The 18,167-nt window shown below is 40.1% G+C and overlaps 1 protein-coding gene across 1 annotated transcript in view; it reads right to left on the reverse strand.

The window, feature by feature from the left end:
- Positions 1-18,167, reverse strand: part of DNAH8 (dynein axonemal heavy chain 8) — a 341,076-nt gene that overhangs the window by 168,970 nt on the left and 153,939 nt on the right. The window contains exons 44-50 of the mRNA XM_070456508.1: positions 15,826-15,998; positions 13,901-14,079; positions 7,955-8,142; positions 4,934-5,020; positions 4,738-4,845; positions 3,808-3,942; positions 2,073-2,234 (exon numbers count right to left, since the gene is read on the reverse strand). Coding sequence (XP_070312609.1) covers positions 2,073-2,234; positions 3,808-3,942; positions 4,738-4,845; positions 4,934-5,020; positions 7,955-8,142; positions 13,901-14,079; positions 15,826-15,998 — 1,032 coding nt within the window. The remainder of the gene's footprint in view (positions 1-2,072; positions 2,235-3,807; positions 3,943-4,737; positions 4,846-4,933; positions 5,021-7,954; positions 8,143-13,900; positions 14,080-15,825; positions 15,999-18,167) is intronic.

Raw genomic sequence — 18,167 nt, forward strand, 5'->3', positions numbered from 1 at the left:
CAAGAATGGAACCCAAGGTCCCTGCAGTAGAAACACAGAGTCCCAACTACTGGACCACCAGGGAAGTCCCTCCCTGCATTTTCATAACCTGCTATCTCCTCCCAGCTATTCTCAAGTTTCTGGTTACCACCTAACTTCATGGGGTATAAGTAACTTCAGTAAGTGCTTGGTTAGTGTGAGGCGGGGTAAAACCACGCTAAAGTCCAAAAATAAACTCAAAATGGATTAAAGATCTAAATATAAGACCAGAAACTATAAAACTCCTAGAGGAGAACATAGGAAAAACACTATCTGACATAAATCATAGCAGGATCCTCTATGACCCACCTCCCAGGATATTGGAAATAAAAGCAAAAATAAACAAATGGGACCTATAACCCTATATGCAAAACAGAAAAAGAGACTCAGATGTATAGAACAGACTTGTGGACTCTGGGAGAAGGCGAGGGTGGGATGTTTCAAGAGAACAGCATTGAAACATGTATATTATCTAGGGTGAAACAGATCACCAGCCCAGGTTGGGTGCATGAGACAAGTGCTCGGGCCTGGTGTACTGGGAAGACCCAGAGGGATCGGGTGGAGAGGGAGGTGGGAGGGGGGACCGGGATGGGGAATACATGTAAATCCATGGTTAATTCATTTCAATGTATGACAAAAACCACTGCAATGATGTAAAGTAATTAGCCTCCAACTAATAAAAATAAATGGAAAAAGAAAACACAAATGGGACCTAATTAAACTTAAAAGCTTTTGCACAACAAAGGAAACTATAAGCAAGGTGAAAAGACAGCCCTCAGATTGGGAGAAAATAATAGCAAACGAAGCAACAAAGGATTAATCTCAAAAATATACAAGCAACTCCTGCAGCTCAATTCCAGAAAAATAAATGACCCAATCAAAAAATGGGCCAAAGAACTAAACAGACATTTCTCCAAAGAAGACATACAGATGGCTAACAAACACATGAAAAGATGCTCAACATCACTCATTATCAGAGAAATGCAAATCAAAACCACAATGAGGTACCATTACATGCCAGTCAGGATGGCTGCTATCCAAAAGTCTATAAGCAATAAATGCTGGAGAGGGTGTGGAGAAAAGGGAACCCTCTTACGCTGTTGGTGGGAATGCAAACTAGTACAGCCACTATGGAGAACAGTGTGGAGATTCCTTAAAAAACTGGAAATAGAACTGCCATATGACCCTGCAATCCCACTCCTGGGCATACACACCGAGGAAACCAGATCTGAAAGAGACACATGCACCCCAGTGTTCATCGCAGCACTGTTTATAACAGCCAGGACACGGAAGCAACCTAGATGCCCATCAGCAGACGAATGGATAGGAAAGCTATGGTACATATACACTATTACTCAGCCATTAAATATTACCATTAAATATTACTCAGCCATTAATAAGAATTCGTTTGAATCAGTTCTAATGAGATGGATGAACTGTGAGCCCATTATACACAGTGAAGCCAGCCAGAAAGATAAACACCAATACAGTATACTAACACATATATATGGAATTTAAAAAGATGGCAATGATAACCCTATATGCAAAAGAGAAAAAGAGACACAGATGTATAGAACAGACTTTTGGACTCTTAGGAGAAGGCGAGGGTGGGATGTTCTGAGAGAACAGCACTGAAACAAGTATACTATCAAGGATGAAAGAGATCACCAGCCCAGGTTGGATGCATGAGACAAGTGCTCAGGGCTGGTGCACTGGGATGACTCAGAGGGATGGGATGGGGAGGGAGGTGGGAGGGGGGATCGGGATGGGGAATACATGTAAATCCATGGCTGATTCATGTCAATGTATGGCAAAAACCACTACAATAGTGTAAAGTAATTAGCCTCCAACTAATAAAAATAAATGGAAAAAAAAAATAAAAAAGTCCCTAGGAGCAACACCCCCAGCTGAGGACTCTTCCTGCAATGATGTGCTTTATTTAGTCTCAACCTTAACATCAAGCAAGATTAATAACACTAGTTGTTCTCTCCAAATGACAACCTTTAACAACACTCGTTGATCATCAAACTGATAATAGATGAAAAATATTTTACCTGCACGAGTTTGAGATTCCAGGGTGGATGGTTAATCAAACCTTCAAGCTGAACCTGGTTGGCGACTGCAGCTTGCAGTTCCACGTAACTATTACTATCTAGTTGTAATCCCGGAAACAGGTCGTTGATTAAGCTGAGGAAGAGGGGTTCATCTTCATCAATCTAAGGTGGCAAAGAATACATTTATTCATTTAGGTCAAAAATGAAGCTTACAGTACTTATCATTTCATGCCCAAATAATCATATTCTCCTGGCCACACCTATATGCTCTAGCACTTTCTCCCAAACACCATCACTGAGTCCACATTACCTACAGCATTGCACCCAAATTTCCCTGGCATTTATATTAAAAAGAATGAAATAATGCCATTTTCAGCAACATGGATAGACCTAGAGATTGTCGTACTGAGTGAAGTGAGACCACAGAAGGGGAAATATCGTATGACATCCCTTATATGCTAATCTAAAAGGAAATGATAGGAATGAACTTATAAAACAGAAAGAGACTCGCAGACTTAGAGAATGAACTGAATGATTGCCAGGGTGGGCAGAGGAGAGGATGGGGGAAGGGATACTTAAGAGTCTGGGATGAACACATAGACACTGCTATATTTAAAATAGATATGCATTAACCTTAAAAACGTGTAAGTAATAGTTCCAATCCCAAGAGAACAGAGTATTAACATTCTACTTTAATTAGGAAAGTATCTGTAATTTAACATCAGAAAGTCTTGTGGATTTTGGTTCCAGTTTCTCAACTGACTATGATAGTGGGTGAGTCCTAGAAACGTGACTCCCTCATAAGGAGATCCACGTCCCCCAGGGTGGCTGTGAGACTCAAACAAGACAATATATGTGAAAAGATTCTGTAATAAAGTGAAGTATACAGATGTCAGTTGTTAGATTTGTAACTAGAATGCGAGCTCCTAAGATCCACTTCTTCCTCAACCATGTACTCCCAGGCATGGACACCACATGTAGCACAAAGAAGCCCGTGAATAAAAGCCACATGAACCTGCCCATCAGCTAGTTCAAAACAACCCGGCTGTACCTGTGACAAGTGTGAAAGCAGAGAAATTATTATTATAATCTCCACAGCAAACCGGAGAAGGCAATGGCACTCCACCCCGGTACTCTTGCCTGGAAAATCCCATGGACGGAGGAGCCTGGTGGGCTGCAGTCCATGGGGTCGCTAAGAGTCTGACACGACTGAGCGACTTCATTTCCCCTTTTCACTTTCATGCATTGGAGAAGGAAACGGCAACCCACTCCAGCACTCTGAAGTGACTTAGCAGCAGCAGCAGCCACAGCAAACATTTAATGCACATTTAGAAAACAGAAATGGTGCTGATGTTTTGGGAGAGACATAGTTAAAGCTAGTCACATACAGACAAAGCGAAAACCTTTGGTGGCTCCCAATGAATCCAGATTTTCGTGTTTAGAATCTGTATTATGTTATGAATAATGGACTGACATTTGGGGGCTGGAGCCCACTGAGGAAGCCTATTTTATGGCATTTGCAAGGATGCATTTCTGGCCCCTGTTATCCATACAAAGCCATGGGTTTTTTTCTTGGGGGCGGGAGGAGGGTGCCTTCTTCCAGAAGCTCAGTCAGTGGTAACTTCACATACCCAACCCAACACACACCCATGTTAACAGCTCCATACGAGCCAACGCCCACTTGTCAGCGAGGTCAAAACCTTGAAAGAGAAATTAATCCAGAGAAGAAAGATACCAATTTAGAAAGGTTCATATCTCTCAGTCCTCTCATGACGGTGCTTAATTCACTATCTTCTGGTCTGGCTCTTTTTTGAGATCCAAGTGTCCTCAATACAGATAGAATATTTCTCAAACCAAAGTCGTAATGAACCTAGGATGAGAAAAGAAATAAAAAGGATCATTCAGCTGAAAAATTCTAAGTGCAGACTCACTGTACATATAGTACTTACATACTATAGTTTTGGAGTGGCTGAGTGGCAAAGTTCTGTTAGCTCACTTCTCCTGCCTTTCCTTTGACTGAAAAAAGATGACTTCACTGGAAAGATCAGTCTGTGTGACAGTGTTCACACCTGATTTTCTGAGAACAATACAGTCTGACAGTCCAAGGGGCAACCATTTAAATGCATGACCAACAGGTTACACACCACGTGATTCACTTTATGTAACATGCTTGAAATAACACAATTACAGAGATGTAGAAAAGATTAGGCCTATGAGGAGCTATAGAATTTGGGAGAGAGGTGTAGCAGGAGGATACTTGGTGGGGATAAACAATTCTGTTTCCTATGACATAATTGGATAGAACTACATACACACACACACACACACACACAAGTGCATGAAAAACTGGTGAAGTCTTAGGAATCTCTGTTTATTGTCCATTGTCAATCTTCTGGTTGTGTTATTGTACTACAATTATGTCAACAGGATGAAGAGTACACAGGATGTCTCATACATGTCCTTGCAACTTCCTGGGAATCTATGATTATTTCAACTTAGGAAAGTTTTTTAAAATACATAATCAAAAGGTCAAGTTAACTATAAACATATCTTAGGAAGCAGTCAAGGAATTTTTTTAACTCCCTAATTAGTACTTATCAAGGCAAAATTGCAAAGTTAAAAAACAAGTTCTATAGTGAGGGGGAAAATAGATGTACAAAGTTACCTGCTTAGTAAGTTGCTCTTCACAGAGTTTGTAAAGTACATAAAACTTCTGAGCCAAGATAACGTTTTCAAGAAAACCACAGCTTGCAAGTTTAACTCGCATAATGATCTGCAAATTAACAGTGAGACTTTTCAGTTTCAGTGAAAACCAGGTAAAGAACATAAATTGTATTATGATTTTAAATCCTGATGCATACCTGTCTATCAGGAACCATCATAGCAACAGTTCTGAACTGAATTTTCAAGTTCTCTGGTAGTTCCTGGCGCCCAGCATACCCAGGGTTCTAAAAGTTAAAATTATTTAATTTTTAATTGTTGACATAATTTTCATTTCTTGAATACAAATTATCAATACATTTCAAATTCCTAATTCAGATTCTAAGAAGGCATTGAAAAACATTCAACTCATAAAACATCCCTCTTTTCACAAAAATGTATATTGGACCATCAATATTTATTAATGTCACATTACTCTCTCTCACACATTTCCATGTTCATTATACTAATAAAGTAACACACGTGTGCACATGTGCATGTGCACACACACACACACACACACACACACCACTTTGTGTAACAAAAAATAAGCATCTGCGTATCTGTTTGTTAAAGAAAATGAAATAAAACTGAATAAATACTGGGATAATTATGATCCAAAATATGTTACTGAAAGAAAAAGAAAATTTAGGATTTTATATTAATCAATTTACTGAGGCAACTTTTATTTCCTCTCTTCAAATTATTATTTTTTTGCCAGAAAGTATTTTTATCTTGCCTTACTTTTTGAAGGACATTTGCATGGAGCATGTAACTCCAGTTGCTAGGTTTGTCTTTTCTTTAATGTTTCCGTTTTGCTTTGTGAGTATGTGTGCTTTGCTTTCAAACTGGAAGTTAACCGCTTTACAATATTGTGTTGGTTTCTGCTGTACAACACAAATTATTCTTTACAGTCAGAATTACAGAGTTCTGTGGCTAACAAATAGCCACAAATAGCTGACAAAGAGTTTAGTGAGGAAAACAAAGACGGGAGTGATGAGAAAACATGAAAAAGGACAAAAGTAGAGATGAGAAGGAAGCAAATAAGAAACAAAAGATAGGATAGACCAGACCCAAAAATCCCAAGCGATGAGGTTAGGGTGTTCAAAGACAAGCAAGGCAAAGAGGAAAGTGCATGAAGAAACCTTTAGTCCCTGAGCATTTACTGGGCATTGTCAATTGGCCAGATAACTTGCTAGGTGCTGGGAATACAAAGATAGCTGGCCGCCTTTCATTACTCCCATTTTTCATCCTTAGTCACAGAACTGCAGTTGCAAGCTGAGTGCATCACCGGCCAGATTTAAAACTACATTTCCCAGCCTGCCCTGCAGCTGGTGAGATTAAATTCTACCCTGTGAGTCACAAAGGGACACAGTGTATGAAATATCCTTGACGTCTGATTGAAGGGAATTGATTCAATCAATTGGCTGCAACAGAGATGCTTCTATAGCACCTTGGGCTATAAGGTGACCTTGAAAATGGAAACCAAGATGGTGTAGAAACCTCGAAGAATCTTAAAAGAATACATACTTAAGTCACTATTCTTCATATGTTAGTTATTCACAGCCTAATGCAATATCTAACTGATAGTTCCAAAATTATTCTTAATCCAAGGAAATGTTAAGCTTCTTTTAAATTCTTCTAAGCTACACTATCACACGGAGTAAACTCCTTCATTTAATTTCATGAGTTATACCTGATCACTTTAGGATTATTATTATTTACCTCTAACTTGCTTTACTGGTTGTTTGCTTACATTAAAGCTTATCAGAAACTTTTCTGAGTTTTTTTTCCTATAATTTATCTTTATCCACTCAGGACACTTAAAACTCGGAGTACTTGTGTTATTTTGCAACTTAGAGATTTAACAGAATAAGGATCATTTAAAAGCATTAGGTAAAAGCAGTTCAACATTAACTTCACTTCAAATCATAGAAACTCCTCCATTCTACGCTTTTGGTGTTTTATCTTTACAACAGTATATCACAAAGCTCTGTCCCCAGTCACATGGTAACAATTTGTTACAGTTCTTTGGTATAGGACCCTGCTGAATTATTTTGAAAATTTTAAATCATTTCTATCATCCTTTATTAAGTGTCAGAGAAAAGCCAAGTGTAGAGGTTAAGCAGTCAGGCTTTTATTTTAGACAACAACATCTTTCTCTGATTGTGTGACGAGCAAATTTTTTAATTCCCTGAGCCTTGGGTGTCTCAGTTATAAACATTCACCATGGGCCTTCCCTGGCGTTACAGTGGTTAAAACTGTGTGTGCTCCCACTGCAAGCGGTGTGGGGGTTTGATTCCTGATTGGGGGAACAAAGATATATTACCCACTAATATATGCTTACTTTCCTTTAAGTCTATAACAATTAAACAAATAAATTGCATCTAAAACCAATGTTTTTCAATCTGTTTGTTGCTGCTAAGTCACTTCAGTCGTGTCCAACCCTGTGCGACCCCATAGACAGCAGCCCACCAGGCTCCCCCGTCCCTGGGATTCTCAAGGCAAGAACACTGGAGTGGGTTGCCATTTCCTCCTCCAATGTGTGAAAGCGAAAAGTGAAAATGAAGTCGCTCAGTCATGTCTGACTCGTAGCGACCCCATGGACTGCAGCCCACCAGGCTCCTCTGTCCATGGGATTTTCCAGGCAAGAGTACTGGAGTGGGGTGCCATTGCCTTCTCCTCAATCTGTTTAAATCACATCAAAAAGTATGAAATACTTAGGAATACACCTGATCAAGGGGTTGAAAAGAATGAAATAACGCCATCTGCAGTAACATGATGGACCTAGACGTTATCATACTAAGTGAAGTAAGTCAGATGAAGACAAATATCATAGGATATCACTCAAAGGTAGAATCTAAACTATGACACAAATGGCAAAGAAATCAAATTTAGGATTACCAAAGGGGAAAGTGGGTGGAGGAGGAACCAATTAGGAATTTGGGATTAGCAGATACAAAGTACTATATATAAAATAGATAAACAACAAGATCCTAGTATATATATATCACAGGGAACTGTATTCAAAATCTTATAATAGCCTATAACAGAAAAGAATATAATATATATATACACACATATATAACGGAGTCACTTTGCTATACACCAGAATCTAATACACTGTATATCAACCATACTTCAATAACAAATTTTAAAATATGTAACACCTATATTCTCACCATTGTTAAGAAGATTCCAAATTCTGGATTTAAATCAACACAATCACCGTCAGAAAAAATAAACTGTTTTTTTCTCTCTTTTCTTGCTGTCAAGACGATGTAAATTTGCTGGGCTGCCACTGATAACACAGGCAATTCAATTCTGTTAAACTCATCAAAACACCCCCAGGAACCTGACTGTGCAAGACCTGATGTGAAAAACAGTTAGTTTGATAAGTTTTACTTTGTAATATACCTTCTTGATAGAAATCATTTCTCCAAAGCACCCTCAAACAATTATACAGTGAAATACAATGTATATAAACTTCACATCTGGCTGTTTATAAAGACATATTTAATTCCAGTGATACAGAGAAGTTTAATTATTTGTACATCATCACCAAAACAATGGAAACAGTATACTGCTGAAATGAAAGTACAGACTTGTCATTCCACCAGGGATGCTGAAGGGTGATAAAAATTGATTCAGTCTGGATTGCCACCTCCAGTGGGGATGGAGGTGAGGGAGCCATAATGTTTGGGGAAATTAACAAAATAAGGGATGCCCTATCAGGGTCAGATCACTCTGTTCCTTTCTTGTTGCAATGAGAGAAATGCCTGGAAGCTAAGTGAGACAGAAAATGGTCAAAAGATGTTTATTTATTCCTTATGAAACCCAGCACAAAGGAAGACCTGGATATCAGGAACACTGCTCCTGTCTAGTCTCAAAGGATGAAAAACCTTTATTATCTTTAACAGCACGAAACACTCTTCTCTTTTCTTTAAGCAAGTGAACAGGATTTATTAAAGAGAAGGAAAGTACAAAGCTCTCAGCATAGACACGGAGAGGGGGAAGAGAATCCCCACAAAACACTCTCCTTTTATTATTGCTTCCACCCACCTACCCCCACTTTTTCTTCTCTCTTCTTTGGGAATTTCCATTTTATGGATAGTGGGACTTACATACCTATTCCTACGACCCTGAAATTTTTCTGTCAAACTTTCCATTTCTTTCTGCAATATGCTCACTTGGCTAGATATTCCAACTCAAAAAAAACCTCAAGTTTTGTTTTTTTCAATTTCTGATTATTCCAATTGTTATTCTTTTCATAGCAGCCTGTTTTTTTGTTTTTCTTTAATTGGTTATATGTTTCTTTAATTGGCTATACAAATTCTTGAATCTCTCTGAGGCTATTAATTTTAGTTACTTTTGCATTTTTTTCTGTTTAGGTAGGTGGTCAGTGGGTCTCTTTACTGTTTGGAGGGAATGATTCCTTAATTTCTTCAAATATTTGATGAGACATGGTTATTTCTGCATATGGGTGTATCTTCTCACTCCAAATGCAAATTCCTGTTTGCACTGTGTATGGCTGCCTCTGGCGATTGGGGGGAAGGCATGAGAGAGGCAGGAGAGCTTATCCTCTGGGTCTGGGGCTTGGGGACTGACCTGGCGCAATGCTTGCCTCTCTGGGACAACCTCCACCTGGAGATAATCTTTGTCAGGACTCCCACTTCAGAGCATTTACATGGGGGAGAAATACTGGAGACAGCCACTTTCTTTTCCTTTTCTCTGCTTTCTGCTATAGTTTTGGCATTCTAGGATTTACCTGATGCTCTAGTCTGCTCCTCTCAGCCATATTCAATCATTAAGCCAGGAGTGATCCACAGAAGAGCATTCTCTTTCACTAAGTGATTCTTTGGGTTTAAATTATTTTTTTTTTAAAGGACAGGAAATTACAATGAACAATATAGTGAATATCCATGTACTCACCTACCAAATCTTAACAATTTTGCTTCAGATTTCATCCTAAAAAATAAAATACTGGAAATACAATTCAAGTCCACGTAGGTCTTTCTTGGATCCACACTCCCTCCTTCTCCAGAGGTAACCTCTACTCTGAATTTGATGTCAACGGTTCTTATGCATGCCTGTAAATGACTACTTGCGTGCATTCACCAATACTCTATACTTGGCTTGTTCAAAATTTGTGTGTATCTGTTTATTTTTCTATATACTGTATCTATAAATACTGTATCTATGCAGTGTATCATCAAATAAATTGATTTATTTACTGTTCTCTGAAGCAATTCTACCGACTTATACACACAGAAGTACTAAGATTTAGTTTCTACACATTCTTACCAACAGTGGTTTGTCAGACTTTTTCATTCTTACCAATTAACAACAGTGAGAACAGTACTGTTTTGTATTTCTTAATGATCTGAAGAAACTCTTTCTCTCTCTTTTATTTTTTGGCCACACCACACATACATGGAGATCTTATTTTCCCGACCAGGGGTAGAACCCCTGCCCACTGCAGTGTAAACGTGGAGTCTTAATCACTGGACCAATAGGGAAGTCTAAAGAAAATCTTTCTTAATGCTAGATATTAATCTTTTGTCAGCCATACATGCTAAAATATCTTCTCCCAGTTTTTGAGAAGTCTCAAAAAGAGACATATCACAAAAGACTGTAAAATTACACACACACACACACACACACACACACACACACACAACTGACCCTTGAACAACATAGGGGTTAGGGGCATGGACACTCCACAAAGTTGAAAATCCACATATAACTTTGCAGTCAGCAAAGTTCCATCCACACTCACATCCACAGTTCCACATACAGGGCTTCAACCAACCTGAGGTCATATAGTATTGTAGTATGTATTTAGTTTAAAAAATCTGTGTATAAGTGGAACTGCACAGTTCAAGTCCAAGTTGTTCAATATATATATTTCCAACAGGCAAGTAACTAAAGATAAGAGCTGGATGAGCAATCCCATGGTATCTGTTACAGGGATATCCTCCTATCCTGCTTAAATGTATTCATCTTTTCTTTATAGTTTGTGGGTTTTGTATAAAAAGTCCCTTTCTACTCTGAGAACAGATATGTGCCTTTGTTACCTTCTAAAGGTCATACAGGTTTTGCCTACCATAGTTAAGCACTTAATCCCCCCAAATTATGTTATGCATGTTGTAGGGATTCAATTTTTATATATGAAGGGATCCAATTTCCCTTGTTAAACAGTAATCATCCAGTGTACCAGAATGACACTGCAAATTCTATCTCTTCATCACTCATTTTCAGTACCACCTTCTCCACATGTCAGTGTTCCTGGCCTATTTCTGCATTCTCTACTATGTTCCATTTGGCTGTTTATCAAGTTGCTTTAGTCATGTCCGACTCTTTGTGACCCTACAGACTGTAGCCCACCGGACTCCCCTCTCCATGGGATTCTCCAGGCAAGAACACTGGAGTGGGTTGCCATGCCCTCCTCCAGGGGATCTTCCTGACCCAGGGACCAAACCCTCGTCTCTCATGTCTCCTGCACTGGCACTGGGGTTCTTTACCACTGGCACTACCTAAGTGATATCTTTCTGAGATTTTCATTTTCTAACTTTTTTTATGGATAATTAAAATTTGTGTTTATTTCATATTCAAGTAAACTTGCTAAATTCTACCTTCTATAGCTTTGTTGATTTTATTGTTTACAATATCACTTGTAAATGACGATATTTTGTGTTTCTTTCTTTCCAGTCTTTGTACTTTTGCTGTCCCTGTTGTTATTCCCTACTGCACTGGGTAGGATACAGAACACAGTGGTGAGTGGGAGTAAAAGTAATGGAAATCCTCATCTTATACCTTGTCTCAGAGAACGCTTTCGAATTTTCAGTACTACGATGTTTGCAGTGGGTGTCCTTGTATCAAGTGAGCTATGTGGATGGATAGCTGGGGAAAGAATCTAAAGATCGGCAGGCATAAGGTGGAGGGAGTGTGATTCGGGATGTTTGAGAAACATCACAAAGGAAAGTGTGGCCGCAGTAGAGACAGTGAGGGGACAGGGTCAGGAGAAGAGATCAGGTCAGAGCGATGCAACAGGGAAGGAGCAGGTGTGACGGTGTGAAACAATACGAGGACCAACGTAAGGATTTCGGCTCTTATTGTGAGCAAAGCCAGGGCCCAGCTTTCAGTAGAAGAGTGTCGTGACCTGACTTACAATCAGAAGGCTCTAGATTTGAGATTAGAATGGAGAGCACAGGGGTAAACTCATGGAGACCAATTAGGAGGCTTATCGGAGCAGCACAGGCGGGAGATAATGATTGGCTTGAACCAGGACGACAGCAGCAGGCTAGAAAAAGGTGGCTGGTGCTGGATGTGGTCTGAAAGTAGAGCTAATGGTGTTTGCTGACAGTTGGATGTGAGCATAAGAAAAAGAGAGGTGAAAAGGGTAAGTCAAAGATTTCTGTTTAACTATCTCGGAGAATAGAGTGGGTATTTAATGTGGAAGGCTGAAGAAGAAGTCGAGATGGGGAGGGAGGATCGGAAGTTTGGTTTGAGATACAGTAACTCTGGACCTGTTAGATATTTAAGGGGCAATATCAAGGAGCAGGTTATCAGCTGTATTAGGTGAATTCAGGGTTTCAAGGGGAAGTCCAAGATAAGATGTAAATTTTATCATTTAGATAGCATTTAATGTTTATTGCCGGGAGAAATATCAACGACCTTAGATATGCAGATGATATCACTCTAATGGCAGATAGTGAAGAGGAACCAAAGAGCCTCCTGATGAGGGTGAAAGAGGAGAGTGAAAAAGCTGACTTAAAACTCCACATTCAAAAAACTAAGATCATGGCATCCTGTCCCATCACTTCATGACAAATAGATGGGGAAACAATGGATTTTCTTGGGACTCCAAAATCACTCCAGATGGTGACTGCAGCCATGAAAATAAAAGACGCTTGCTCCTTGGAAGGGAAACCATGACAAACCTAGACAATGTATTAAAAAGCAGAGACATCACTTTGCTGACAAAAGGTCATATAGTCGAAGCTATGGTTTTTCCAGTAGTCATGTATGTGAGTTGGACCATAAAGAAGGCTGAGTGCCAGAGAATTGATGCTTTCAAACTGTCATGCTGGAGAAGACTCTTGAGAGTCCCTTGGACTACAAGGAGAGCAAATCAGTAAATTCTAAAGGAAAGCAACCCTGAATACTCATTGGAAGGACTGATGCTGAAGCTGAAGCTCCGATACTTTAGCCACCTGATGCGGAGACCAGACTCTTTGGAAAAGACCCTGATGCTGGGAAAGATTGAAGGCAGGAGGAGAAGGGAGCAACAGAGGATGAGACGGTTAGTTAGATAGCATCACCAACTCAATGGACAGGAGTTTGAACAAACTCCGGGAGATAGTGAAGGACAGGGGAGTCTGGGGTGCTGCAGTCCAAGGGGTTGCAAACAGCCAGACACGAACTTAGTGACTGAATAACAACAAAAGTTTGGGTCTGCATGAGACCACCAGAGAAGACCAACGGGGCCTGAGTTCTAAGACTGAAATGCTCCCTAATCTTTTTTCTTTGTCCATCTGAAACCATCTGCCGTCTATCTTTCCAGGTTTTCTCAATATTTCCCATCTGCCAGTGCCCCCTCCCCTTGTTTTCCAGTGTTACCATCCTTTTAAAAAGATATTTCAGTAATTCCCTGGTGGTCCAGTGGTTAGGATTCTGTGCTTTTACTGCCAAGGGCCCAGGTTTGATCACTGGTCAGGGAACTAAAATCCCATAATCTTCATGGTGCAGCCAAAAATAAATAAATAATAAAAAAATCTTTATTTCAGTGGGATTTAATGCAATAAGGGAAGTCACATGTGTCATTGGTTTGCTATCCTGATCTTATCTCCTTCATCATTGTTTCAGGCAGTATTAAATTGATTCTGTTTTCATAATCTAATACACATTCAACTCATGGACTGCAATGCCAGAAGTAGTATTGAACGATATTTAATTGATGATACCCAGCCATTTTTGACCCAGAAAAATGGCAATATCATATGCATCAATCTACATTAATTTTGGTTATGTGGGACACTATCACTTTAGACTTCTACCAGAAAATACCATTTAAATGCAATAAAAATAAATCCACCAAAAATAACATAATGGTGTCTGACACTTGCCTTTAAAAATCCTTCCTAGTCCTCTGAAGTCCATTTGATCTGAGCAATTAAACACGACCACGTACTTCCCCAGACATCTTCCCATGTCTTTCGTAGTTTCCGTTTTGCCGGTGCCCGCAGGTCCCGCGGGAGCCCCTCCCATGTTCATTCCCAAAGCCTGTGCCAAAGTGATGTAGCACCTGCAAACACGAATCAGACAGAGGCTGCGGATGTGCGGTAACACGCGCTGCAGCGAGGCGCGAGCAAAAGCGGGGGTGATTGGAATGAGGCTGTTTGCTTTAGAGTTTGAGCCACCCACATAAGAGAGGGGCTTCCCAGGTGGTGACAGTGGTAAAGAACCAGTCTGAGTCATAAGAGATGCAGGTTTGATCCCTGGGTCAGGAAGATCCCCTGGAGAGGGGAACGGCAACCCACTCCACTATTCTTGCCTGGAAAATCCCTTGGGCAGAGGAGCCTAGCAGGCTACAGTCCATTGGATGACAAAGAGTCGGACATGACTGAGCTTCTAATGCTTTCTCATAAGAGATAGGCAACCAAACAAGGCTGGAGTAGCTGGGGTTCATTAGAAGTAATACAGTGTTTGCAAAGGCATGCAACCCTGACATAAAACCTGCAGGCCTTCCTTGCATTGTGGTCAGGAGACATCTGAAGTCAGAGAACCAAGTAAGCAGTGGTGTGCTGGCAGGTGTTTAAAAATAAGCCCTCTTGGGGGAAAAAAAAACAAAGCTGATTTGTTTTTTGGCCTCGCCACGTGGCATGCAGGATCTTAGTTCCCCAAGCAAGGACAGAACCTGTGTCCTCTGCAGTGGAAGTGTTGAGTCCTACCACTGGACCACCAGGAAATTCCAAATCTAATTTTTACATCTGCTGATTTCTGTGGCATAAATACGTCCACCACGGCCAATGGCAATGCTGGCAATGTGATAGTACAAAACTGGGAAGAGGAGCATGACATTGGCTCTTGCACGCTAGTACAAGCCAGCTCCACCAGCACACCACTGCCAGTAAACCATGTTACTATGAAGTGTTTCACTCATTTAGATACATATAAAGAACAATATAAAGAATCCCCTTGTATCCATAATGCAGCTTCAGTTACATTTGTTTCAGATCTAAGCAAACTTAGTAAAGCTTCATGAGACATGAAGCTTTATACATAAACATCAATCGAAGGGAAAACACCCTGAAAAATGTAGACTGTGATGGAACTGGGCATATAAAGGGAGGTCAGATGAATCTAGAAGAGGCTGAAGACATAATTTTGCTGTATCATAATTTTACCTGGAGTCAGCTCTATTTAAAGTAACAGCAGAATTAGTTGTTCTATGACCCAGTTTAAATCGATTCTACAAACATTTACTGTCTTCTACACATGGCATATAGAACCAGGTATTTGCAGGACATGTAAGAATGGCAAAGACCCAGTACTTGTCTAGTGTCATATACTAGAAAGAATGATGAGGGGATGTGCCATTAACTGATTATTCATTCAGACCTGGCCAAGAAACAGCACTTTAGGAATCAACTTCCACGTATGAAAAACCAGGAGACACCATTTACAAGGTACCTTCCTTCTTTGCAATTCTAAAGACCCTCTTTAAGGCTCTAGAGACATTTGTCCATCCTGTAATCTCAACTTCATTACTCAACTTCTTTTTTCCTTTTTTTTTTCAACTTCATTACTAAACTTCTCATAGTCAACATTCAAGCATCCTTTTATTGTTTTACTTTTTTCTATTTAATAAAAATTTAACCTACATGTACTTTTAAATAAAGACAGTTATTTCATTGTTAGGCTTTGATGAGCGAGCCCAGAGCTGACAAGACAGCAATATGCTTTTGTTAACATTTCAAATGCAATTTAAGACAATTGTAAGTACATGATTTAATTACAAGAATGGAATAACAAAAATGGAGCTTCCTACCGATCTGTTAATGGGGTGATAACAAGACGATCAGTGCACCCCAGAAATTCATTCTGGTAAATAAAGTCAACATCTGTAATAGACACCACTGTTTGATCCAAATCTTCCTTAAAGTAAAATCTACTCTGTTTTAGCCATTCAAAATCAGTAACAGATCTGATATGCATTTTTACCTTAAAAACATGAAATACAAAGAGATTACATACTGAATTGCAATAGCATAAAACATAGCATATAGGCAATTTTTATTCATTCATTCATTAGTTGATTCTTGTCATTTAATATATATTTACTGAGTCTTTCCTTAGAATGAATATTTAATGAGTCTTTCCTTGGAGTGCTATGCTGGGTAAACAAAAACAGACACAGTTCCTGCCTTCTGAAGCTGACAAAACAGGGCAAAAGACAAATCAGATAAACAAGTAAATGCAATAAAGTAGGAAAAGAAACTCAAGGTTATGAAATTATGTAGCAAGAAGACCTCTCCTAGTCTAGGTCTGAGGGAGACACTCAGAGAAAGAAACATCTAAACTAAACCCTGCAAAAATAGTAGGAACTGGCTAGGGAAATAATAAATTAGCTAGGAAATAGCTAGGGGTGATGGAGGCATGAGAGGGCAAAACATTCTAGACAAAGACGCAGAAGATCTGGCGTGTTCAAGAAACTGCAAGAAGCTCAGTACTGCTGAGGCATCCAGGACTCTGGAGAAAGAGTGAGAGCTGAGGCTTCAGAGGGCAGAGGAAAGAAGTTGGGCACTGTCCTCATGGCAATGGGAGAGGCATGGCCCTATACGCACACACGCCTTCTTGCACCAGCACTGTGGCCAAACCAATCAATCTGCCCAGTCATCAGCTTACACCCATGGGCCAAGAGGTTTATACCCATGGGAGGCCAAGAGGCTCCCACCACCATGGATGTGAGAGACAGAAACCTGTGAGCACGTTTAGGAACAACATCCCACCACAATACTTCTACAGCGCTTCATGACTTCCCATCAGCAAACCTGGAGAAACCCCAGTCCTGCCCACTCAGGGGAATCAATATAAGAAGCGGCAAGTGGTCCCTTTCACTGCTTCTCCACCCAGGGGCCCACTTTCAGGTCATTCGGCTGACACTGAAAAACATTCGGGCAACTGTACATGCTCAGTTCTCTATCTCATTCAGCCTTCGTGCTGTTTCCTTTTTGCTACTGTTTCATTGTCTATGATCTTGCCCCCCCCCCCCCCTCCAGTTAAGAATTCTATCTTCCCTAAAGCATAGTTTGTATTCACCACCTTAAAAGGACTACTTTCAGGTAACAGTCCAGTGCCACCCCCAGGGACTCTGTTCTCTAGCACAGGCCCCTCAGCCATGGCGATGTAGTCAGCTAACTACTTGCAACAGTCCTATGAGATGGTAAAGAGTGGGTGGACCGGGGCTTGCCTGGTTGTCAAGTAGTTAAGAATCTGCCTGCGGAATGCAGGGGACACAAGTTTGATCCCTGGTCCAGGAACTAAGATTCCACATGCCACGGGGCAACTGAGCCCGTGCGCCCCAACTCTGAGCCTGCATGCCCTAGAGTCCATCCTCTGCAACAAGAGAAGCCACCACATTGAGAAGCCCATGGACCACAGCTAGAGAGCAGCATTCGCCGCAACTAGAGAAAGCCTGCACATAGCAACAAAGAACCAGCACAGCCAAAAATAAATAAAAATAAGTACACTTTTAAAAATAAAGAGGGGGTCGAGGAGGAGCATATAAAGAAGAATAGCTGGTATTTATTGAATTGTTACTGTATATCAAAATACATTATGTTCTAAGCATTATACATGGAAAAATAAAATGCATACATGCAAGCTGCGAGGTACTATTTTACTTGGAATGCAAACTGAGGATGAGTTCACTAGCAATTGAGATAAAAGAGAAACAGCTTCAGAGTTTTAACTAAGTGTATACTTTCTTTAAAAAAAAAAAAACCCACATAAGGCAAGTAAAGCTATGCTCAGCGTTTTGACTTTAAAAAGAAGGTTCTTCCATGAGACCTCAACTTTAAGAGACAGTGAGAAATGTACAGATATTCTCAATAGTACACTCATAGCAGGTATAGTAATGGATTCCATATGACTGCTTCTTGAAGTGGACTTCAAGGAAAACCAAAGGATAATGGTAATGGCAATTAAGCAAATCTGTAGAAGGCCAAAGCAACATGGTCTAAGTGTATGGCTTTTTGATGATTAGCATGAACCAGAGAAATCCTAGAGCCGTGTTTCTTGAGCTTTAATATCCTTATGAATCACCTGGAAGTTGTACTGAAATACAGAGGATGATTCAGTAGGTCTGCAGAGGGGCATGGTGGGGAGGCT

The sequence above is a fragment of the Odocoileus virginianus genome, chromosome 27 (genome assembly GCF_023699985.2).
Source record: "Odocoileus virginianus isolate 20LAN1187 ecotype Illinois chromosome 27, Ovbor_1.2, whole genome shotgun sequence".
In the NCBI taxonomy this organism is placed as follows: Eukaryota; Metazoa; Chordata; class Mammalia; order Artiodactyla; family Cervidae; genus Odocoileus; species Odocoileus virginianus.